This window comes from Felis catus, chromosome D2 (genome assembly GCF_018350175.1).
Source record: "Felis catus isolate Fca126 chromosome D2, F.catus_Fca126_mat1.0, whole genome shotgun sequence".
NCBI classification, from domain to species: Eukaryota; Metazoa; Chordata; class Mammalia; order Carnivora; family Felidae; genus Felis; species Felis catus.
Window position 1 is genome coordinate 53,989,928 of NC_058378.1, and position 24,353 is coordinate 54,014,280.

General features: G+C 40.1%; 1 protein-coding gene across 10 annotated transcripts in view; it reads left to right on the plus strand.

Moving 5' to 3' along the window:
- The window catches only part of PLCE1 (phospholipase C epsilon 1), a 321,945-nt gene that overhangs the window by 26,830 nt on the left and 270,762 nt on the right, over window positions 1-24,353 (plus strand). For 9 of the 10 annotated variants that reach the window (XM_045040422.1, XM_023240750.2, XM_023240751.2 and 6 more), the window contains exon 2: window positions 10,114-11,666. In XM_045040422.1, the coding sequence (XP_044896357.1) occupies window positions 10,464-11,666 (1,203 nt within the window). In that variant the 5' untranslated portion in view covers window positions 10,114-10,463. Of the gene's footprint in view, window positions 1-3,245; window positions 3,331-10,113; window positions 11,667-24,353 lie in introns of all 10 variants that reach the window. The other variant, XM_045040423.1, reaches the window with a different exon arrangement.

Genomic DNA, 24,353 nt, shown 5'->3' on the forward strand with positions numbered 1-24,353 from the left:
GTAGTGTGCTTGGAGACGGCATGAAAGCTACTTACCATTTTCTCATACCTTGCCCTGTGCTTCTCTTCCATCTGGCTGTTCCTGAGTTGCATGTTTATAATAAACAGTAATCTGTGTCTCAGCCTCTCAGCCATGACTTTCAAAAGAGCAAATTCATCGTGGAAAAAGTGGCATCACATGTCAGACTCTCTTCTCTGGGCTTCCCTGGTCTAACTGCCTTGGTAACTCTTTGGCACCTTCATGGAAGGTTCCAGATGAACCAAAAATTGTTGAGGAACCACGAGATAATCCTTTGTTTCAGTAACTTATTAAGAGTTCATATTCAGACAGCAATACTATGCATGATTTGATTTTCCTGTGTAGGCTCCTCAGGGCTGTGTGGTTGACTCTGCCCCCACCCCTACACAACATAGCCAGTTTACTCCCCCGCTATCCTCTGCCTCCTGTGAGCACACCCAGTTCAGCTGAGCGACATTTCAGCACACACACAGTAAAAACAGCCTGCCCATGTAGCAGCTCTTTCATCCATGACATGCAGAAAATAGTCGAGAAGGGCTTCCTGTCTCCTCAGGATCTACAGAGTTTTCTTTTTTTAAGTTTGCGTTTACATAAATATCACTCGTAACTGAGACAGCTGCTAGGCCCAGCTATCACACAACATGTTGTATTAGTAAAAGTAATAAACATGCAGGAGCTCTTTTACCTAAACATAGTTTAAAGCCAATTTAGGGCTGCTGGGGTGGCTCAGTCGATTAAGCGTCCGACTCTTGGTTTTGGCTCAGGTCATGATTTCAGCTTTTGAGTTTGAGCCCTACATCGGGCTCTACACTGACAGTGGGTAGCTTGCTTGGGATTCTCTCTCTCTCCTTCTCTGCCCCTCCCCTGCTTGTGCTCTCTGTCTGTCTCTCTCTCTCAAAATAAATTAAAAAAAAAAAAAAAACTTAAAAAAAAAAGCCAATTTAATTCCAGAGCACATCTTGTTCTCAGCATTTTGTTTTTAAAATACTATTAGATGTCCATGACAGTTCTAATATAAAGGCATTTCAAAGTAAATATTAGCTCTGAGGATATCATATATTTGTTTTATGCAAAGCTTTTAAATAATAATAAAATAGTTAGCAAATGGCCAAAAAGATATATGTATATATACATAGATGTGTGTATGCATATACATACATATATTCTCCGTATATATGGAGAGAAAGAGAAAGAGCTATAGTGCTAACTAGCTGTATCATGTTTATGGATTAGAAACCTCAATATTATTAAAATGTTATTTCTCCCCAAATTGATATATTAATTTACATTACCAATCCCAGGCAAAGGAATTTTTTTTTGTTTTTTTTAAAGAAATTGAGGATGTTCTTAAGGATTAGGATAAAGTGTGGCTTTACTACACTGGATAAAATGGAACTCTGTTTTTTCTCAAGTAAAAGGAGTGATATGATGAAAATGCTGTTTGGGGAGGATTTTTCTGAAGGTAATATGGGATGGATTGAAACAGGAAAAGGTTAGAATTTAGAAGACTGAAAGCCCTTAAGGAATCCAGGTCCTAATGGACAAATATTGGGCTCAAAGAGCCATGGAAAAGAAGGAAAGAATCAAATGTCTGTTGAGACCAACTGTATACCTTGATACCATGCCAGGAATGTGGGATGCAGGGTATCTCTAAAACTCCTTAAGTTTAAAGATGCAAGGTCTCTGTTCTTCACAAGCTTTCAATTCATGCAGTGGTTCTATATAGTTAATAGCTACAGTATAGTGTTTCATGACATGTTTGTACTGGTGAAATGTAGGGAGAACTGTGGGAAACAGATAAGAGCAATTAATGCTGACAGTGGGTATCAGGGAGGGTTACAGAGGGGAAATGCCACTGGAGTTGGGTGAAGGAGTCTTAGCAGAGTTAGAGAACAGTGGGAAGGGAAATGCACAGAGGCATTAATGCTAGGCTGGTTCAGTACATGGCAAAAAGACCAGTATGACAGGATATTTTCTCCTAGGTATTGGTCAGAGATGAAGCTGAAAAAAATAGACTGGGACTAAATCATGGAGGGTCTAATGTGACCTCCTGACTCTCACTTTTTCTCTTTTCTCATCTCTTATCAAAAACATACATCTCTGTGTGCATGTGCATGTGCGCACATACATACAACTCCAGAATTTCTTGACATATTTGTACCGTAGCAAAGGAGAGGGAATGCTGTGAATGTCAAAACACCACAATCCTATCTGCCTCCACTCTTGGCTTAAAATTCTACTAATGTCTTTGATTCCATATTTCTAGGAGAGCAATAGGGAGAGAGGGGTGATTTGCAGACTAATCAGAGACTGTGTTTACAGTGGGGATTTCCTTTCTTTGGGAGTTTTACAGTTGAGAATTAACCTGTTATGAACAAACTTTTTTTGTGATCTTCTATTTTTCTATATTGGCAACCTCGTCAATGTATTAGTTAAAAAATATTTGTATAACTTTCCCACCTACCTATCAGTTAACTCCTGATATTTAATATGCACAGAGTGTAAAGATTAGGGTTATCTCTGGGTTTTCTGGGTCACGAGTCTAGCATCCCAGACTCTGAAACTTTTCCAATAAAGGGAGTGGAAGTTACAAAGGGTTAAGTCTTTAAGGTCTTGGAAGAAGACCCAGATTAGTACACCAGTGCCTTTGTGGAATGTTTTAAAAGCTTTGTTTCTTTGTAAGTTTTGGAGTTTCCATCATAATAGTTCAGAGAAAGGAGGCCAGGAGGGAGTGGAGCAGCAGACATTCAGTGGAGAAGAAAGAGTGAAGACTGACTCATCATGTAGGGCTTGGGTGTGGGTGTGCCTGTAGTAGGGAGAAAGGGAGGAAGGGTTGTGTAGGCAAAATATTTTCTTTAATCTCACTGCAGAATGGGCTTTGGGGAGGAGAATGCATAAGTAGATAACTGTGGCACAGTTATTTATCTGTCATACACATGATACTGAAAGGAACTCTATAAAATCCTTCAGGTTTAAAGATGAAATAGAGACTATTGCATTCTGTTATCAGCTTTGACAGTTGCCCTAGTATTTCTTTCCATGCTGGTGAAATTACTGAGCAACTTTCCCTTTCTTTGATTGGAGTCAATGTTCTCCTAAGAACTTCAGATGAATCTATAGTTATGCATTGTATTTTCCTACTTCTTTATCTTTCTTCATGCTGTTCCTTTTACCCAAGGGTATTTTTCTTGGTTATGGATACAACTAATTGCTACCTCTTTGCGAAGTTCCAGGTTAAATCTTCCTCCATCAGAGCTTTCCTGATCTCCTGTTCCAAAATCACCTTGCCTTCTTAACTCTGGAAGATAACAGGTACTTAATAAATAACCGACAGTTGTCTGATAGTTTTTGTTGTTGTTAAGCCCCACATCCTTCTGACATTGACAATCATAAAAACCAATGTGTTTGCATTTAATATTTTTCTCATTTAATTGTTCTTTATGACACAATCATCTGGCCTTAAATATTAAATAAATCTAACAACCTAATAAATAAATTAGCGGCATACTGTGAATTAGTGAATATAACTTCCCCTCCAATGCAGGAATTCACTATATAGCTTCCTTGTTATATCACATCTCTGTACTTTTAGATAAGCCATTCAAATATTCTGAGCATCATCCATAAAATGGGGTGATAATAGTATTCACACCTATTAGGAAAAAGTTTTGATGTGAATGACAAAAAACCTAAAATAATGGTGGCTTAAACAATATAGAATTTTATTTTTCTTTCCCCAAATCCAAGACTTCTGTCTTGTTTCTTTACTATGAAAGGTGTCCATTCTTGTGTTTACCTCATGGTCTAATATAGCTACGTCAGCTCCAGTCATCATGCCTTCCCTCCAGCCAGCAGAAAGTAGAAAGGGGGAGGAAAAAGGCACACCCTTTCTGTTCAAAAAATCTTCCCAGAAATAACAAACCTCTTCTGCTTATATCTAATTAGTAATGACAGTGATATGGCTATATCTAGCTATAAGGGAGGCCATTAAAGGGATGACCATATGCTTGGCCAAAATTCAGAAGTTCTATTATTGAGAAAAAGTGAGAACAGATTTTGAGGGACAATTAGTAGTTTCTGCCACCCTACGGATAATGCTATTATAAAGATTAAGGGATATTATGTACACTGTGCTTAGAACATGACTGTTACATGATACATGATCAATACGTATTTATTTGTCATTATTTTTTAAATTAAACATTATAGACAGTATTCATTCATACTAATATTTGTTCAACACCTATTGAACACCTGCTATGCTGAACACTATGCCTCTCTATTTAAATCTTTATATCAACGGTGAGAAGACTACCATCCAGAATAACTTCTCCCTTGTTAAATAGCTCTACAAGTTAGAATTCTTTATCAAGCTAAGCCAGAGCATGCCTCCCCAATAATTCATTTGTTTTGGCCATGATCCTGCCTTTTGAAACAATATGTAACAAGAATATTTCCTCATCTTAGTTCTTCAATTACATGAAGATGGGTATACCTCCCACTCAGTTTTCTGGCTCTAACCAGGCATTTTATTAACTTATTTATCTAGCAAACAGTTTGTCAAACTTTTTCTATAAAGGGTTAGATGGTGAATATTTCTAGCTTTGCAAGCCACATAGTTTCTGTCATAGTTTATCAACTCTATCATTGTAATGCAAAAGCAGCCATAGACATTGCATAAATGAATGGCCACGTCTGTGTTCCAATAAAATTTTATTTACCAAAATGGATAGCAGGTCAGATTTGGACCTTGGTATGTAGTTTGCCAGCCCCTAATTTAGCCCATGGAAATTTGTCAGCAAGGTTATTTGTGACTGATATTTCCCTACCCTGAAGCTATAAATTTGCTCTGTGTCACTCCTGATTCTTCTTAAACCTTTCATTTCTTTGTCTTGTGTTACCACTTTGGCTACGATTTCCAGCACCACCTACATAGCCCTATCATTGCATGGCCAGTCATTCCCTAGACATATTATCCATTCCAATTCATCTCTAGCTTAGAAATGCTACCTTGACAAGTTCTTTCTTGTTCTACCATATTCTCAGCCCACGCATCCTTTGATCTCTCCCAGGCTGGTCCTTCTCTAGTCTTCCCTACAAACCACATTAAGAAAAGAAGAATCTTTTTCTCCATCTCTTTCTTCTTCAAAACTGTTAGACTGCGATCTTCTTTCGAGTGCTTCAGGTTTTCTTTAGCCAACTTTAACCTATTCCATCTTCCCTCACAGACAACCTAGAGCTTCCCAAGAGGAGGGAGGTAGAAAATTAACATTTATTGATGGACGTATAAAATACATGTGATTTATGCTGATGTTAAAGAAGTGGAACATATAATTCGAGACTGATCATATAGCTGGCTTGTGGTCATGCAGCTGGGATTCAGGGGGTCAGCCCCAGTTATTGAATTGAAATTTAAGTTTAAGTGAACCTGGTGAGTGGAATGAGTATATCTGGCAAAAGTAAATTCAACATCACGTCACCAACAGAGCTGCTTAACTTCACAAGGCATAGAATGACAAGCATTTGTCCTTAACTTTTGGTTTCCAAAGCATTTTCTTCACAATCTGATCAAATAGGTAATTTTATTTCTGTCTTATAGGACAATGAGACCAAACCCAAAGTGGTTAAAATAGTTGCCTGAAGTGCCAGGTGCCAATGTCTTATTGTTTTTCTCTGTGAGAATCCACATTTGCTCTTTTCTGCAAAGTTAATCCCACTTCTTTATCTAGCTGATTCCTTCTTGTCTTTCAAAACTTGGCTTGCTCATCATCTTCTTCAGGAAACCCTCCATGGCAATCACCCTCACCTTGTCCCCACTATCTGATTTAGATGCTCTTCCTCTGGGGTAACCCAGATTATAGCCCTATTTGCACTATACCTTACCTGATGATCTATTAGCTTATAAAGAAATCAAGGGGAAATTCCTGCCTCATTTAATTTTGTAGTTAATAAGAATATGTTGAGGGGTGCCTGGGTGGCTCAGTCGGTTGAGCGTCCGACTTCGGCTCAGGTCATGATCTCACGGTCTGTGAGTTCAAGCCCCGCATCAGGCTCTGTGCTGACAGCTCAGAGCCTGGAGCCTGTTTCCGATTCTGTGTCTCCCTCTCTCTCTGCCCCTCCCCCCCTCCCCTGGTCATGCTCCGTCTCTCTCTCTCTCTCTCTCTCTCTGTCAAAAATAAATAAACATTAAAAAAAATTAAAAAAAAAAAGAATATGTTGAATAAAGGAATGACCTGAGATGGAGTCTTCAGGGAGTCAGCTCTCTCAGATGTTGTTCAGTACTGACTACCACAAAACAAAGATCTCAGCCTGCCAGAGACAAACTCAGATAAAAGAGGATCCTCCTAGAAGGCATGGATCTCTGCATCCAGCGGACATCAGAAATTCAAACCGATGAGGTTTCAAACTAGTTAGCAAGAAAGCAGCATAACTATGGTGGGGAGCACAGATTCTGGAGTCAGGTTTCTTGGGTTTGAATCCTGACTCCACCATTTTCCAGCATTGTGATCTTTGGCAAGTGACTCAGCTCCTCTGTGCTTGGGTTTCTAATCTGTCAAATGTGGATCATAGTAGAACTGTTCTGTATTAGTTCTCTCTTGCTGTGCAACAAATTACCTCAAAACAATATCTCAAAACAGTAAACATTTATTATCTCACATTTCCTGTGGCTCAGGAATTTGGGAACTGAGTGCTTCTGGCTCAGGCTTGCTCATGAGGTTAAAGTCATATAGACGTATAGACCATGGCTGCAGTCATGTGAAGCCTTGACTGGTGTTGGAGGATCCCCTTCCAAGATGGCTCATTCCAGTGGCTTTTGGCAGGAGGTCTCAGTTCTTGCCATAGGGAGCTCTTCCTATATCATGACATCTGATTTCCTCCAGAACAAACGAGAGGAAGAACAAAAGGAAACCTCAATAACTTCTGTGACATTTTATGACCTATTCTCAGAAGTCATACACTGTTACTTCCAATACATTTTGTATGTTGGAAAAAGTCACCAAGTACGGTCTCCATGCCGTACTTGGAGGCATGTTAGGGGAAGGCAGTTAGGCTCTACAAAGAATTTGTGGACATATTTTAAAACCATCACATTATCTTGTATGATTGAGTGAAAATTACATGAGATAGTAATTTTGAAATGCTTAGAACAGGGGTGAGGCAGTACATGCTTTGAATGACCTTCCTCATAGGTGAGAAAGGACAAATAACAGTCAGTCTGAAGGCTTTGGCATTAAAAGTTACTCTAAAAAATAGAGCAAAGATATGGAAACCAAGGTAGTGCCAAAAGCCATTAAAATTATCTATTTGGTTCTTGACATGAAAAGTTGTTCATGAATTGGAATTTGTAAAAAAAAAAAAAGCAGGTATAAAGTAGGATATACAGCATGATCTGGTATTTGTGTAATCATATACCTATATCTCTGTGTGTTGATGCATAGGGAGCATTATAGAAGGAGTTTACTCAAAGTATTAATAGTGGTTATCTCTGGATAGTGGGGTTTATGTTAAGTTGAAATTTTTTGTGTGTTTTCCTGCATTTTTTGAATTGTTTTACACTGAGCATATTTCTCCAAAAATAATAGATGCATTTTTTTCTGAAGAAAATTTAAAAGAAACCAGGTTGGAAGGAGGATGTGAAAGGTGGAAGGGTTCGGTTGAACCAGGATACTGCTGCTCTGTGTGGGCTCATTGACTTCCTGTGAAGTGTCCGACTGACAGGATGTCCTCTGATTTTTTAAGGTAGTTGTGAAGACTGCATGTGCTGGGAGCCAGTGAGACTTTGTGGTTGCGCTTGAGGGGCATATATGTAAGGGAAGAGGGGTAGGTTGCTGCTTCTTTGGGACAAGAGGAAAAGGGAGAAGCACGGGGAAGAGGGACACCTGTGTGGCAAAGGGCAAAAATGAGTTAAATCTGGTGTTGACAGCAGAGTATGAATGCTCATCAGTTGTCTTGGTAAGGACGGCTTCACTTACAAAGGAATGGTATACTTATGAAGGACACCTGTGATCCCGTGGTGCCTTGTATATCCTTGATAATTACACTTACCACACCAGATTGAAATTTGTTCAGTTCTCCCTCTCTCAATAGAATCACAAGCAGGGATATCTAGCCCTATTACATAGTTCCCAGTGTAGAACAGGGTTCAATAATTTGAGGAATAAAAATAAATTATTTTTTAAGAATACTTTTTGTAAATTGAAAATTTTTATGTCCCCATTCACCTGAATAATTTCTTTTTTTAAGTGTAATTTCTTTAAATTAACTAATTAATAAGTTTTTAAATTTGCATCCAAGTTACTTAGCATATAGTGCAACATGATTTCAGGAGTAGATTCCTTAATGCCCCTTACCCATTTAGCCCATCCCCCTTACCACAACCCCCCCCAGCAACCTTCTTTTTGTTCTTTATATTTAAGTCTTTTATGTTTTGTCCCCCTCCCTGTTTTTATATTATTTTTGCTTCCCTTCCCTTATGTTAATCTGTTTTGTGTCTTAAATTCCTCACATGAGTGAAGTCATATGATATTTGTCTTTCTCTGGCTAATTTGCTTAGCATAATACCCTCTAGTTCCATCCACGTAGTTGCAAATGGCAAGATTTCATTCTTTTTGATTGCCTAGTCATACTCCATTGTATGTGTATACCAAATCTTCTTTATCCATTCATCCATCGATGGGCATTTGGGCTCTTTCCATACTTTGGCTTGAATAATTTCTTATTAAAGTGAATGGAAAGAATACACACACACACACACACACACACACACACAGATGCACACAAAGTCACATTTGCCACTTCTGTTCTTTGTTCATCTTTTCCTCTTTTTCTGCCTTTTGATTATTTGAAAAATTTTATGGTCCTAATATTTTGGTTTAGTACCTATATTTTTTCTTACAGTGGTTGTATTGGGCTTATAGTATGCATCTTTAATTTATGACAGCCTGCCTTTAAGTAATGTTACACCAATTCACTTAGAAAATAATCTTGTAACAATATACTTCCATTTCCCTTCTCATGACCTTGTGCTATTTTTTCCTTCTGCATGTGTTAGGAACCCCACAATACATTGCTATTATTTTTGCTTTAAAAGATTAACTATCTCAAGTGGTTTACAATTTTTAAAAAATTGTATTTACATACATACTTAACATTTTCCGTGCTCTTTATTCTTTTGCATGGATCCACATTTCTATCTGGTATTGTTTTCCTTCTAAAGGACTTCCTTTACTGTTTATTATATGCAAATTTGTTGGTGATGAATTCTTTCAGCTTTTGTATGTCTAGAAAGGTTTTCTTTTTTTTTTGGTTTTCAAAAGATACTTTTGTTGGGTATAGAATTTTAAGTTGGCAGTATTTTTTCTTTCAGTACTTTAAAGATTGACTCTACTCTCATCTGGCTTGCATTGTCTCTTATTTTGTTTTATCTTATTTATTTATTTATTTATTTATTTATTTATTCATTTATTTATTATTACATGATAAGTGTACTTTTTAATCTCCATCCTCAATTTCACCCATCTCCCTAAACACCTCCCCATAGCTTGCATTGTTTCTCATGAGAAGCCTGCAACCACCCTTATCTTTGCTCCTCTCCACTTAACATGTCTTCTTTCTCTAGTTTTTATGGTCTCATTGAACACTCAACTTTCTTTCCTTTAAATAAGAACTCTGTTGGGTTCAGCCTGAGTTCCCCTTCCCTCCCCTATGGCCTAGAAACTCTCAAACTATAAGCTAGGGCATTTATAGGATTCACCTCATTTGTTGTTGTTTTCTTATTTCAGGAATCACTGTTCTGTGTTCCCTGTTGTTCAGTATTTAAAAACCATTATTCCTTTTTTTTTTTTCTGATTTTTTCAGTTGTTTAAGGCAGGGGAGTAATTCTGGTCTCTGTTGTTACTCTACTTTGGCTGGAAACAGAATTTCTGAAATATTATATCAGAGAAATAAATACCAAAAACATTAAAAGTAACTATCAATTGCAAAACTCTTCATATTCAGAATTGGTTCATATTTTGCATTAGCTTAGAGTTACAAGTTCGGTTTTAAAAATTTATTTAGTGCCACAGTGTTTGACATCATGTCTTTTTCTTACAGGAAACATTCAAACTGGATTTTTAATCGTTAGTAAGTCAGTGAGAGATCAGAAGTTGCAGAATGCAATCCCGAGTAAAAATCTCCAAAAGAATTACTTCAAATAACAGAGGAAAGAAAATTGAACTACCACCTTAAAACCCTGGTCTAGAAAAACATATTACACATGATAGGAAGTTATAACTGGAGAAATTTATTTGGCTCTTAATGCACCTGAATGAAAGGAATTGTCACACTGTTTCTCAGGACTTGTAGATCTGAGATTATTTTAATAATAAGTTGTTTTATAAAAATCTTGACATGATCAGCAGAGAGAAGAAACAGCAATAGCTAAAACCTGTGTCTTGGTCAAGATGACTTCTGAAGAAATGGCAGCTTCTGTTCTCACACCTGTGACTCAGAGAAAGGTGACATCGTCTCCGTCGGCTTTAGATGAAAGTAGTGAAAAGGTCTCAGACGTCAGTGTTCTGAAGGCACATAGTGTCAGGCAGAGTGGTCAGACTTCCACCATCTCGCGACTGAACAAGCTTAAAGAAGAATCCTCTGGAAGCAACTTGCCCAAGATTGTCTCCATAGCAAGGGAGAAGATAATGAGTGATGAGAACAGCAATGAGAAGTACTGGGAGGAAAGCATGCCAGATTCTGTGAAAAACCTCAATATTAACTGCAACAACGTACTGAAAAACAGCCAGTGCAGCCTTCCTCAGAGCCAGTGTTATGACACGTGCGATTCTGTCATGGAGGAAGGCCTGTGTTTGGAAACTGGAATCCCATCCTCACTGGAAAGAAAGGTGTTCCCTGGAATTCAACTGGAAGTGGATGGACCTCCCATGGACATTAGTCCCTTAGGAAATCAGTCGGCCATCATAGAGAGCGGCCGGGCACACCCTGACGGCAGCATGGCAGCATTTCACTTTCATTATGAAGTTGACAGAAGAATGTCAGACACTTTCTGTACCTTGTCAGACAACCTGATTTTGGATGATTGTGGTAACTGTGTACCACTGCCTGGTGTTCATGGGGAGCGACAGAAAAATTATATGGCATATACTTGTAAACTCATGGAAATGGCAGAAAACTGTGATAATAAGAATGGGCAGCTGCAGTGTGATCATTGTGACGCCTTAAACGACAGATACTTGTGCTTCGAAGCTTCTTGCCAAAGGCCTGATGCGGTGTGTTCAAGTGACAGCTTTTGCAGGGAGGACTTTACTAACAGTCCACCTGCCAAGACCTTTCTGAGCCATTTTGAGGACTTCCCTGATAGTTGTGAAGATGTAGAAGAAGATTTTTTTAAGAGCAAAAAGGAGAGGTCCACTTTGTTAGTGAGAAGATTTTGTAAAAATGACAGGGAAGTAAAGAAATCTGTATATACTGGGACAAGGGCGATCATGAGAACTCTGCCTTCTGGTCACATTGGGCTGGGAGCTTACAGTTACATTGATCAGAAGAGAAGTGGTCTCCTGCTGCCCTGTGGGAGAGTTCTGGAACGGCGGTCAGCGGTGGCAGTTAGGGAAGATGGGAGCTGGTGCCTGTCAGAAGCTCAGTGGTATTCGGTAAGGATTAAGTTTATTTTTGGTCATTTCTTTAAACTTGATCTTTTTTTTAAGTTTAGTTATTTATTTTTAGACGAGAGAGAGAGAGCGCATGTGCATAGGCACACATGAGTGGGGGAGGGGCAAAGAGAGGAGGACAAAGAATCCCAAGCAGGTTCTGTGCTGTCAGTGCAGAGCCAGATGTGGGGCTCAAACTCAGGAACCATGAGATCATGACCTGAGCTGAAATCAAGAGTGGGAAACTCAAGTGACTGAGCCATCCAGGAACCCCAAAACTTGATCTTTTGAAATCCAATTTTCTGTTGTCTTAATTCATGGAAAGTTTTAGGTTCTGTCAAATTATGATTCTTAGGGAAAGTATTTGTAGTTACTGGAAACTTGTAGACCTAATAGATACGCCAGTCAATAGCTGTCAAGATGGAGTTAACTCTACAATGATATAAGTAACTAGATGCACATATGTATGTCATCAGGAGTGCAGAAATTAGGGAGACTCCCAGGTTACTATATGTAGGATTAGGAGACAGACTCCTGATAATGGGAAAGTGGTTCCATTGACTGATTATCTACTTGTGCCTTTGGAGGTACATGCCTATATCTTCTATATTTTTAGGTTGCAAGGCCTAAAAGAACTTAAGATATGGTTACCTTCATTTTCCAACCAATGTTCCCAGTTTCTTCCCTCCTCACCTTTTTTGTGCCATGGACCCCTTGGCAATTTTGGTGAACCCTATGGACTCAGAAGAATGATTTTAAGAGCATCCAATGAAATACAAGGTGTTATAAAGGACACAGATTATGTGAACATATGTACACTTACCAAGCTATCATTTGAAATTATGATCTATGGCAGGGTAGGTGTTCTTTGTTAGCACATTAAACAGTGGCATTTAGTGGTTCGATAACTACCATAATTCTGAAGTAGTGATGAATGTCAGTAGGGAGTAGTTTCCCTGGGACTTTCTCAATTTTAGCACTACAAATCCCTCATCCAGGGAAACCCCCTCAGTCCTGGGCAAACCAGGGCAGTTGGTCACCCTAAATATAAATACTCTTTTAGGGTTTTAACCACGACTGTATTATATAGAAATATCTCTGATTTCTATTGGTGACAAGATCACAGGTACTGTTCTAATACTGAGACTTGTTGGCCTGTATTCATAATTGAAGGGAATGCTAAATGTCTAACTCTCACATTCCAGTGTTTCACAATTCCTTAAAACCTGGCCTTGTAAATAAATACCCCATCTAGAAAAAACATTCCTTTTATTGAAATATAACTGGTATATTTTTATTGTCATCATCATCATTCATGGAGCTAATGTTTATTTTGCATTTGACATGTACCAGACATTGGGTCACATAATTTACATACTTGATTTCATGCAATCCTCTCAACTACCTTCTGATATTAACCCCTTTGTATTGCTAAGAAAACGGAGTCTCAGGAAAGTTATATACCTTGCCCAAGGTCACTTAACTGCTAAGTGGTATAACTAGGATTGTAATCTGGGCAGCCCAGACTCTTAGTTTCTCAAGATCCAGAAAGAAATACAATTGAGAGTAAGCTGTTAAAGGAGCAGAAGGATTCTGTTCATTTCAGTGTCTGTTGATTGAGTAACCACACTCACTGATGCTTATGGTATTTCAGACTTGGCTGTGTTCAATGTGGCTGTTCTAACCCTGCTTATGTGTTGGAATCATAGTATCCAGGCCCAATCCCAGACCCTTGGAATCAGAATCGCTGGGGTAGGGCACAGCAGGAATGATTTTTAGGGTTCCCCAGGTGATTGTATGATTCTGTGGAGTTGAGAACCACTGTCCAACAACTTTGAGCTCTTTGCTCTTTGGGCAGGACATTTAGGGAATATTTGCTGTGTCCTAAAGACCCCGACACTGCGGGCTCTTGGGAGTGGCACGGCTGACCTGGGAGCCTGCCTGAAAAGTGACGACCCTTCTCTCAGGCCCTTCTCTCTGTGCATTCGACCTACTGTTCACCCAGTTAGGGTCGGCAGATTTGTTTTTGAATGTTCATCTGACTCCTTATAAAACCTGAGTCCCAAGCAATGTGACGTCAGTGACACACAGCTCTTCTGACCAAATTTTGTCCATGCAGGGAAAAAGGAGCTCATCACAGTAATGTGTCTTCCCAGTTAAAAAATGCAGGGGTTTTAAAAATTCATATACATCTGAAGTTGAATGTTAAGAATGCAACAGAAATTTAAATGCAGCAAAGAGAGTGGAAGCAGATTGTTTGAGAACGGTTATCAGAGCCCCCCAACACTTCTACAGGCATGGGGGTCATGCATCTGCTATAAATAATTGCAGAATAATTTCTGGCATGATCATACTCATTCTCCTAGTTTCTGGAGCACTGCCACTTCTTCCGTTCATGGGTGCCTAGCTCCAGTCTGCCCCTTTCTGTCAGTTAGAGGCACTGAGATGGTTCATTTCCAATAAAAAGAACCAAAGAGATGATGCAAATCATCTCCTCCCTTCTAAGTCTCTGAAGGTTGGGAGAGGTTGCCACACCTCGACCAGAGTGAAGACTCTGGAGAAGAGAGAGGAGAACTCTTCTCCTGGATTTCCAGGAGGCTGTGGCTATTTTTATTAACCTTAAAATGAAGCTGGGGAATGGGCTGACTGTCCTGTCCTTTCTGAAGGGAGAGCTCTGAAAGGAAAGATTTCGAATATTCAAGCCATACCATGGAAGGAATAAATCAGTATTTTCTAAAGTATTATATCCTCTCAGTATCTCACTTTTTAGAGTCTGGTGGAAACCCTTCTCAAAGTTGTCAGATAAATTGTAGCCACTTTCCCCAGCTCCTGTATGTGGCTTCCTTCACCTAAAAAGTGCAGATGCTAATGCAATGCTCCTGTTCCTATTTTCTGATGAGTTTGCAGGTATCCATCCTGTTTCCCCAGTCAGACTGTAAGTTTCTTAAAGGGCAAGAAATGACTGTACCTTTTTTTCTGCTCTCCACCATGCAAGCATAGTGCCAAGCATATAGAAAACAGGACAGTGTCATCTTAGGAACATGGTCTCCGGAGTCGTGTCAGCCTGAATTGAACGTTGACCACTGTGACTCCACCATTTACTGCTGGTATGACCTCAAGCAAGTTATTTGATCTCTTTGCTTCTAATTACCTTGTATGTAAACTGGGAGTAATGATGTTGTGAGGGTATTAAGTGACATGGCTCTGTGAAATAGATAGCACAGTATCTGGCAAGGAGTGGGAGCCAGTATTTTCACTCTGGCAGTTTATTATATGCTTTGTCATGAACGTGTCCCCACCTCATTCTGCTCTTTGAAGCTTCTCCCATAGGGGAGTTTATGGTGGTGTGAATTTGAGTGAATGGCCCCCAGTCTATGATGTGGTAGCTTGTACAGTCCTTCCTACACATTTAAAGAATGTGTTATTTGTCCAGTTAGTTCCTCTGCCTCACATTGAAATTTTTTCTTGTATGCCTTCGTCAAAATGACCCAATTAATTTATGTTTGCACAGCTGTGCAGTGAAGAATGGATTTGAATGGGAGACATTAATGAGGATTAATGCTTGCTGACTGACTAACCATATTGGTATCCTCCCCCCCGACTTGTGAAAAATGAAAACCCTACTCCTGACCCAGTTACAGCCACACTCCTGCTCTCCATTTATTGGCTCAGTGAGATGGCATATTTTGGCAAGTGGCTGAAGTCTCCAGATTGAAAGTTGGTTGAGGGTGTTTTCCTTTTAAAAAATTCCCTCTCTGCCTGAATTTTGGGGAGTTTAGGGTATTTAGAGTTATTCTGAATATGAAGTACAAGAAGTCCCTGCCTGTGCTGGAATTATTCATGGAACCTGAGTTCTGTGTGCACTGAAGGATGGCGTGTGGAGGAGGGGAGAGTGGCCAGGGCAGACAGGCCACCAGCTCCCGTGTTATCGCTTCATTTGTCTCCCTGCCATGGACCACGAGAGGATTTACTGTATAAGAATGTGTGCGGCCAAACAGAAAAAGAATGAAGTTTTATTTTTTTTAAAAATCAGACTAGAAAAACAGTAAATTAAAAAGGAAAGTCACACCGGCTTCTTTGTTGCTGGTTCTTACTCTTCTTTCTTCCTTCTAAAATGTATCTTTCTTCTTCACATTTTATTCTACTCTTTAGCAGAGAGAATTAAACATAAGAGGCAATGAAACATTTTTGAGTGTTTAACATAAATACCTTCATCAGTATTTGTGTCTTTGAGTTTATATTTTCTTTGTTATGTGTCGAGGGATCAACCAATAATAAATTTGTCTTCCGAGTGGTAACTTTTAGGAATGATCAACTATCCATTGAGTCCTGCTGTCCAGTGTTGTAATAGATGGCTGTTGAAATAGCAACATGTTTTATTTTCTCCTCTGGAAATTTGGTCTCTCTGCAGATTGGGTACAGTGTGGACGTTGAAATAATTAAAATTTCACAGTGTGTACAGACTAAGCTGAAAGCCTGGGCTTGGTAGCATGCCAGGCCTCCTCTTCCATTACTAAGGGTTATGTCAAGTTCATGACATGGGTATAGGACGATGCTGGCCCCTTCCTGCTGAGCACAGTGAAAGGGAATCCAGATCCCGGACAGACAGCCCCTGCACAGTTTAGTCACGTCTGGTGCATCAGTGGAAAATGTGACAGGCTGTCAGAAGCTGACTTTGTGATGATTGGACAGCTTTCCCTTATTAGCTGCACTGGGGCAAGTTTAAGATAAATTCACTTCCACATCTCAGTAGTTACACCAGCTCTTTGGCTAGGATTTAGCAAAAAAAAAAAAAAAAAGAAAAGAAAAATGTTGACCCTGGACTCTAAGGTGAATATATTCATGGCCACTGTTATTCACATGGTAGCCTTAGGACACTATCCACACTAGGATTTTTTTTTTTTTCCTTTTCCCCAGATGTCCTGAATAATGGGAATTAGCAGCCAGAGAGGCCTCATCCCTAGAAATGGGCCATGGTTAAAATGTGGCCTGAAAAGAATCAGAACCCATAGGCAAGGATAAGACCATTAGATGGAGTCCTTATTTAATATACCCTGCATTTTTACACAGGAAGGACTCAGGCTGCCCACAGAATGACCCCTTGCAGTCATGAGGTCCTCTCCCCTTAATCCCCTCCCTGGGTGCCGTTTCCCTTAGGGCTCATATGCCTCCTGGAGTGGCATGGCGGTTTCTTCCCCAGTGACCACAGGATTCAGCATCAAGGACTGAAGCATCATTGGGAGTGAGGGGTGGCCATCCCCTGACCTTTCTGTGACTAGACTAACTCATGGCTCAGGCAGGGCCCTCCCTGCAAAAGTATTCTCAGACAATGGTGCTGGGTCATTTTCTGGTCTAAAGAGCCTTGGGAACACCAATATGGTGTTCTGTCCATTGGTTCTTTTTTCTAGCAGCTGGCCTGGATGCATTTAGAACCTTAGATTAAATATGGGTCCTGCAGAGTTCAGGCATCCAAATCCCTAACCTTAACCAACATTCAGCCCTTGAGACCCAGCCCCTTCCCGGTCATTTAGGCCACCACCCATCAAACCCTCAACAAGAAAACCACCTCAGTTTTTAGCGACATAGAGACACCATCATCTTTCGAGGGTAAGGAGAGCCCATACGTTGAATCCAAAAGCAGATGTCTTTCAAGGCAAGGAGAGATACTTTGATTTCTCCTGTTTTTAATAGCTTTATTGAGATATAATTCGTATACCATACAGTTCACCTATGTAAAATGCAAAATTCACTGGTTTTTGATATATTCACAAGTATGTGCAACCATCACCACAATGTTTGAACATTTTCATCATCTCCAAAAGAAACCCCCTGCTCTCTAGCTATCACCCTCCATTCTCCTCACCCCTTCTCCCTATCTCTCTACTCAGAAGCATCTACTAATCTACTTTCTGTGTCTAGAAATTTCCCTATTCTGGACCTTCATCTGAATGGACTCATAAAGGATGCAGTCTTTTGTGACTGGCTTCTTTCACTTAGCATAGCATATTTTTTTACTTTAATTTCAGTGTAGTTAGCTTAGTATATTCCAGGTGCATCTGTACTATAACATGTATAAGTACTTTGTTACTTTTCACCTCTGAAAAATACTCCATTGTATGAACATACCACATTTTATTTATCTGTTCATCAGTTGTTGGACATTGGATTCTTCCCACTTTCTGTCTTTTTGTCTGCTATGAATATCTGTGTGCAAGTGTTTGTGTGGACATATGTCTTCATTTCTCTTGGATACGTATCCAGGAGTGGAATTGTTGAGTTATGTAACTATGTTTAACCTTTTGAAGAACTGCCAGACTGTTTTCCAAAGCAGCTGTACCTTTCTGCATTCCCACCAGCAGCGTGTGAGGGTTCAGTGTCTCCACATCCTGACCAGCATTTCTTAGTGTCCATCTTTTTGCTTAAAGCCATCCTAGTTGATATGAGGTAATATCTCATTGTAGTTTTGATTTGCATTTTCCTGATGGCTAATGATGTTGAACATCTTTTCATGTGTTTATTGGCCACTTGTACATCTTTGGACAAATGCCTATTCAAATTCTTTGCCTATTTTTAATTTTTTTTAATTGTTGAGTTCTCTATATATTCTGGATATGTCCATTATCACATATATGATTTTCAGTATTGTGTGTCCACATGTGTGTAGATATATATGTGTGTGTGTGTGTACACACACATATAGCTATGGATATGGATATATGTGTGTGTGTGTGTACACACACATATAGCTATGGATATGGATATAATGAATGCAAGTCGAGATAGTGGCAAAGAAGGTTTATAATTTTAGTGCACAGTGAAACTTGTTAAATATTTTCTTTGGACATGGATCTCATTCTCATTGTTCAAACTTACCCCACCAGCAACAATGGTCAAGTTGAATTTTTTATCTTCCTTCTCCCCCAGATTCTTTCCAAACTCCAATCTGCCTAGTTTCTCCTTCCTCTTCTGCCTAAGCTTGTATTATATAGGCTGTTTTTCTTATTATCTAAATTCTGCACCCCAGAGAAGTGGCTGGGAACCAGATTGTCATCTGCAAAGTTGTGCCTCACAATGAAGCCATCTGAGGCAGAGCTGCTCACCACTTTAGTAATGTACTGCATTATGCACAAGTGGCAGGACCAGGCCTAGGTTGAGGCCAGCAAGGTGCCTAGGTGGCAACTTGTAAGGAGGCAGTCAATCTCAGGGTTTCGTAAGTGCCAGCTCTCTAGTTATTAAGGAGTGCCTCCTTAAATTTTGAGCCCTGGGCAGCTCGCTTGTCTCCCCTTGGTCCCAGCCCTGGGTAGAGGATCTAAGAGACTCTGTGGTTTAGAAATGCATATCATCTTCCTATCTTCCTGCTGCAGGAATGGCCTTGACTAACCCCTCATATACTTTAATGCAAATGTTGTTAAAATACAAGCTAAGAATGGTTCCTCATTTTTAAAGCGTTCAAAACAAAATCAAAAGAAGAGTAATATTTCATAACATATAGAAATTGTATGGAATTCAAACCTCTGTGTTCAAAAATGAAGGTTATTGAAACACAGATACACTCAATCCCTTTAATACTCATGTATTTTCTTAAAAAAATTTTTTTTAATGTTTATGTGTTTTTGAGAGAGAGAGAGAGAGAGAGAGAGAGAGAGAGAATGAGAGAGAGAGAGACAGGGTGAGCTGGGGAGGGGCAGAGAGAGAGAGGGAGACACAGAGTCTGAAGCAGGCTGTCAGCACAGAGAGCCCAATGCGGGGCTTGAGATCACTACCTGAGGGAAAGCCGGGAGCTTAACTAACTGAGCCACCCAGGCACCCCATACTCATGTATTTTCTATAGCTGCTTTCTCCTTGTAACAGCAGAGTTGAGTAGCTGCAATTGAGACTATATGGCTTGGAAAGACTAAAATATTTATTATCTGGTCCTCTAAAGTAAAAGTTTGCCTCCCCCTGGTTTAGAACATCCCTCTCTACCTGGCTAATTTCTGCCCATCCTTTAGTCCTGAGCTTAGATTTCACATTCTCTTGGTGGTCTTCCCTACAGGATCCACCTGTCCCCCACCCCAATCCAGAGTTTCTCTGACAGTCAATGCTAATACATATTTCTTAAATGACTCCTTGAATTATAAAATAAGAAAGGCGATTTCCACCCATTGCTGATGTCTCCTCCCCTCCTTCCCCAGACCAATGCAAGCTTATTAGCTGGCCTCTCCCTGGCCATCAGAGCTTGGAACCACTTCCTTTGAGAAATACCTAAGACAGAATCAGAATTTTCTATTGATATTTATAAGAATCTTTTTCAGTCCTGTGAACCCAGTGACTCATGCTTGTCACCTCCACAGACGTGGCCTGAAAGACAAAGCGGGGACATTTTTAGATCTCCTTGTCCCTAGCCCTCCATTTCAATTGGCTACAAAACCCCCAGGGAAAGTTTACAAATGCTTTGTGTTTACAAGGGAGCATCTGAGATTTCTGTTACCTGCAGTGGGTCAGAGAGGAAAGGAGCCCCCTCCTCTGAACATCCTGGATCTGTCTCCTTGTCCTTCAGAAGTCCCAGTCCTTACAGGCAGAGATTTCCACCATGGACCAGAGGGAATCTAGCTTCTATTTCTCAGTGGTGGTCAGGGATGGGGTTGGTGGTGAACCCATAGGGACAGCATGCTGTGTTGAGATCATTCTTGAGTTTGGGAGGTACTTGGCCAATTTTTTCAAACGGTCTGACCCCTAGTAATCTCAATAATAAACCTGAGGCAACACCCCCCACCACTACCACCACCAAAAATAAGGCCTAAGTACCAATTCCAGCTCTCCCATTAACTGGTTGTGTGACCTTAAGCAAGTCACTTTAGGGCCTGAGATTTTAGTTACTTTGGGTATAGAACAAAGTGAGGAGAGACATGTATTCACTGCCTGCTGTGTCTCAGACACTGTGTATGTAATTTGCATATATTAATAAATTATAAGTTACACATATTTTCTTAACTCTGAAAGCCCAACGGTCTGTGATTTTCCTGATTTAAGTCTTGACCCTGGATTTATGGTTGAGTAAATATTCTGCCTTCCCCAGTAGTGTCTCCTAAAGATTTGATTTGGAGAGAACCTTCTCACTGTCCAGTAGAGGATAGACACAGGAGAGACGCTCCCCTTTTGTCTAAGCCCTGAAATGCCTTTCGCAGTAAAACAGCAAGCACTTGGTGGGCTCTTACTGTGTGCCAGGCATTGTGCTTCCCAGACATGACCAAGGTCATGCAGTGTTAGGACTCCAATCTGGGTCGGGCTGCCTCCAAAGCCCATACTCATAACTACTCCTCAGAGGTTCCTCTGGAAGATTCTGATGTAACTCATCCCTATAACTTGGCAGAGGTTCTGTTCCCTTATTAAGTGTGCAAATGTTGAGCTGGATGAGCCCTTAAGCTGTTTCTGTCTTCAAATGTGATCTGGGTGTGACCTTTGGATGAAATGGGAGACATGGGGAACAATACCAATTCTTAATGTGAGGGGTGTGTTGGCTATTGAAATGGCTAAGATTTATTTTTATGACTCAGCCTGCTAGGGGGAGGAAACCAAGCCCTAAGGTTTGAATTTTTTACTGAGTTGCTGTAATTTAGAAGTACATTTTGAAAGTTTTATAAGTAAGTAAGCAAGAACAAAGTCCAAAGCAAACTGCACACATCTGACTCAGAATCTATAGCTTATTCATGATCATGCTAAAATGACCCAAACTAGTGGGAACATAATTTAGTATTTTTCCATTTTAATTTAAAGTTTTCTGTGATCTTCAAGGGTTCTGACCAACTGACCTGAGTTTGAAAAACATTACTCAGGAACATTTCTTTCCATAGACATACTGTTAAAATTTTCACCTACTTCACAGGGTTGTGAGGCTGGAGACAAAATGGGGCTGCTGTATACTCAGATGCTTGGCAAACATTATAAAATGTCCCTGCAATTATAACTTTTCTCCTCTTACTCCAGGCTCTGAGGCTTCAGAGGGAGGTACCCGGGGGAAAAGGGAACTCCAAAACTACTCTGGAAGGAGCAAATCAAAGCCAGAGCCAGCTGATTCCTTTCATAAATGCTGCTTATATCCAGGGGAACCTGCTTACTGAAACCTGACCCTTTGGTTTCCCTTTTGTGATGCTGGCCTAGTTTTAATAACTTCATTTTCAGCTACAGATTAGGTGACTTTTATCACCGACACCTACTTCATCTTATCCCTATGTTTTAATAAAATAAGGATTCAATTTGTCTGTATACCATGTTGAGTAGCCTAGCTTCAGAAAATGTAGTACCAAATTATAAATGGTGACACTTTAATAATGAGTGTGGATGTGTCTCGAGAGCCAGCATGTGGGAGTTTGGCAGTCGGAAAGCCCCATGGCTTCAGTTTTTCCAGATTCTGTACCATTTCATCAAATAGTAATTTGTTAGCCTTGAAAACCTCTTCTAGAACAAGGAAATGTTCTTTTGAGTTCTAAATCGGTGAGCCCCAAACGTGTTTAGTAGCAGATTCATTATTTTTCTCTTTAATGGGGCCGAAGAAAATGGTCTCAGGCCCTGGATGGACCAGCAAGTTCTTCTCGGAATGGCCACATACCAAATAAAGGCACCGTGATGTTGGTATGACTCTGCCATGACTAATATTATGTGAGGGTAATGCCATTATTGTGGCGACCATATTTTCCAAATAAAAAGTTGGGAACTTTTTATTGCGAGGAGAGAGGGGCAGAATATTTGAAATTGAGACTGACTCAGGAAATCCAGAATAAATGGTCCTGGAGTTGCTGTTGATTGCAATATGAAGGAAAAAGAATGTGAGCAAATTAGAGCACATCTCCTTTGTTGCTAGAAAAATCAGGAGCTTGTAGTGGTAGTAAGTGTGTTATAAAGACAACACATTAGAAACCCAGAACAGAATCCAGGAAATGTTTTTCTCAAAGTTTTTGTTTTTCTGTATTTTTCCCCAAGTATTTGGTAGCTACTGTGCTTTGGAATTATAAAGATAACGAAATAGATTTCTTTGAAATACTAGGATGTGCTCAGCTAAGTAAGGGTTTTCCCTTTCTAAGGAATCACCTGGAAAGGTAGTTTCTATTTTCCATGTGTGCTGCCATTATGCAAAATGTCTTAATTCTTTGAGCTTGGATCAACATTTCATTTATTTATTTATTTATTTATTTATTTATTTATTTATTTATTAAATATTTATTCTTTGGGGGGAGAGAGAGAGAGAGTGAGAGAGAGAACATGAGTGGGGAGGGGCAGAGAGAGACACAGAATCTGAAGCCAACTCCAGGTTCTGAGCTATCAGTGCAGAGCCTGACGGGGGGCTCGAACTCACGAACTGTGAGATCATGACCTGAGCTGAAGTCAGACACTTAACTGACTGAGCTACTCAGGCATCCTGTACTGACATTTTAGAAACAGTCCATTCAAGCAGCCTAGCTAGTGCTGGGTTAGGTCAATGTTGATGTGTGACTGAATGATAGGATTGGTTTTATTAAGGGTCTTATAAATAGACTGGAGGTAAAAGGGGGTGTCTGGAAATGTTTTGAGCAGAAGTAAAATTATAAGTTCTGCATACAACACAACTGGAACACAAACCTAGTCATTGCGTCATAGTCTCGCTCAGTGTCAACGGGTAGTTCAGAGGTGCCCACAAACCCAAATGTACCTTTGGTTTGGGCTCAGCCTCATGGTCACAAAGCTCATGCCAGAGGTGAGATGGAAATTTAGCCCCATCTTCCCAGCCCTTCTTGACCAGGTGCCCTTGTACAGGGCACAACATACTCAACCATACAAGGTGATCTTGGGGAGTACCATATGGAAGACAATCAGAGGGCTTTCTTGGATTTTTTCCTTCGATTCGTAATATAATGTGCTCAGCACAGTGCAGTCCACTAAATTCCAAAGGTCTAAAATATAAAGAAATTAGGGGCGCCTGGGTAGCTTAGCCAGTTAAGCGTCCAACTCTTGGTTTGGCTCAGGTCACAATCTCGTGGTTTCATGAGTTCAAGCCTCACATCAGACCGTGCTGGCAGCAAGGAGCCTGCCTGGGATTCTTTCTCTCTCCCTCTCTCTCTGCCCCTCCCCGCTCACGCTGTCTCTGTCTCTCTCAAAATAAATAAACTTTAAGAAATAAATAAAAATAAAATATAAACAAATTAAATGGGTCCAGTGTGAACGCTTTTCTAGGTAAATGTAAAATAAGTATTTGTAACTTTATGAACTACAGAGTTCTTGAGCTGGAAGGCCCATCCTCTATAACCTTTTTCAGTCCCTCATTTTATGGATAAAAGTAGCCAAGTCCCTAGACATTTGAAATTACTTGACCAGATTCACATAGCTAATGATGGAAGACACAGAACCAGAACCTGGATCTCTGTAGACTGGTCCCTCATCTCTGAAATCGGATAAAAATATATGGTAAAGCCTTACACATAGTAAGTGCTCTATTAATGTGAGCTAATTCTGAACCCCACTGCTTTTGGGGTTCCTGAGAGACATGTATTCCTGATACAGCACCTGCCCTGGTAGAATTCATGGTGGAATGATAGTGGAGGCCGACATGCCTGCACTATCTTTTCGTTTGTTCCGCGATTTTTGCAGATTGTAAATAACTGTGGTTGATGTATGGTATAACAGCTTTTTTCTTTGTTCTCTGGTCCATTCCGGTTTTCACAGCTTAGCCTATCTCTG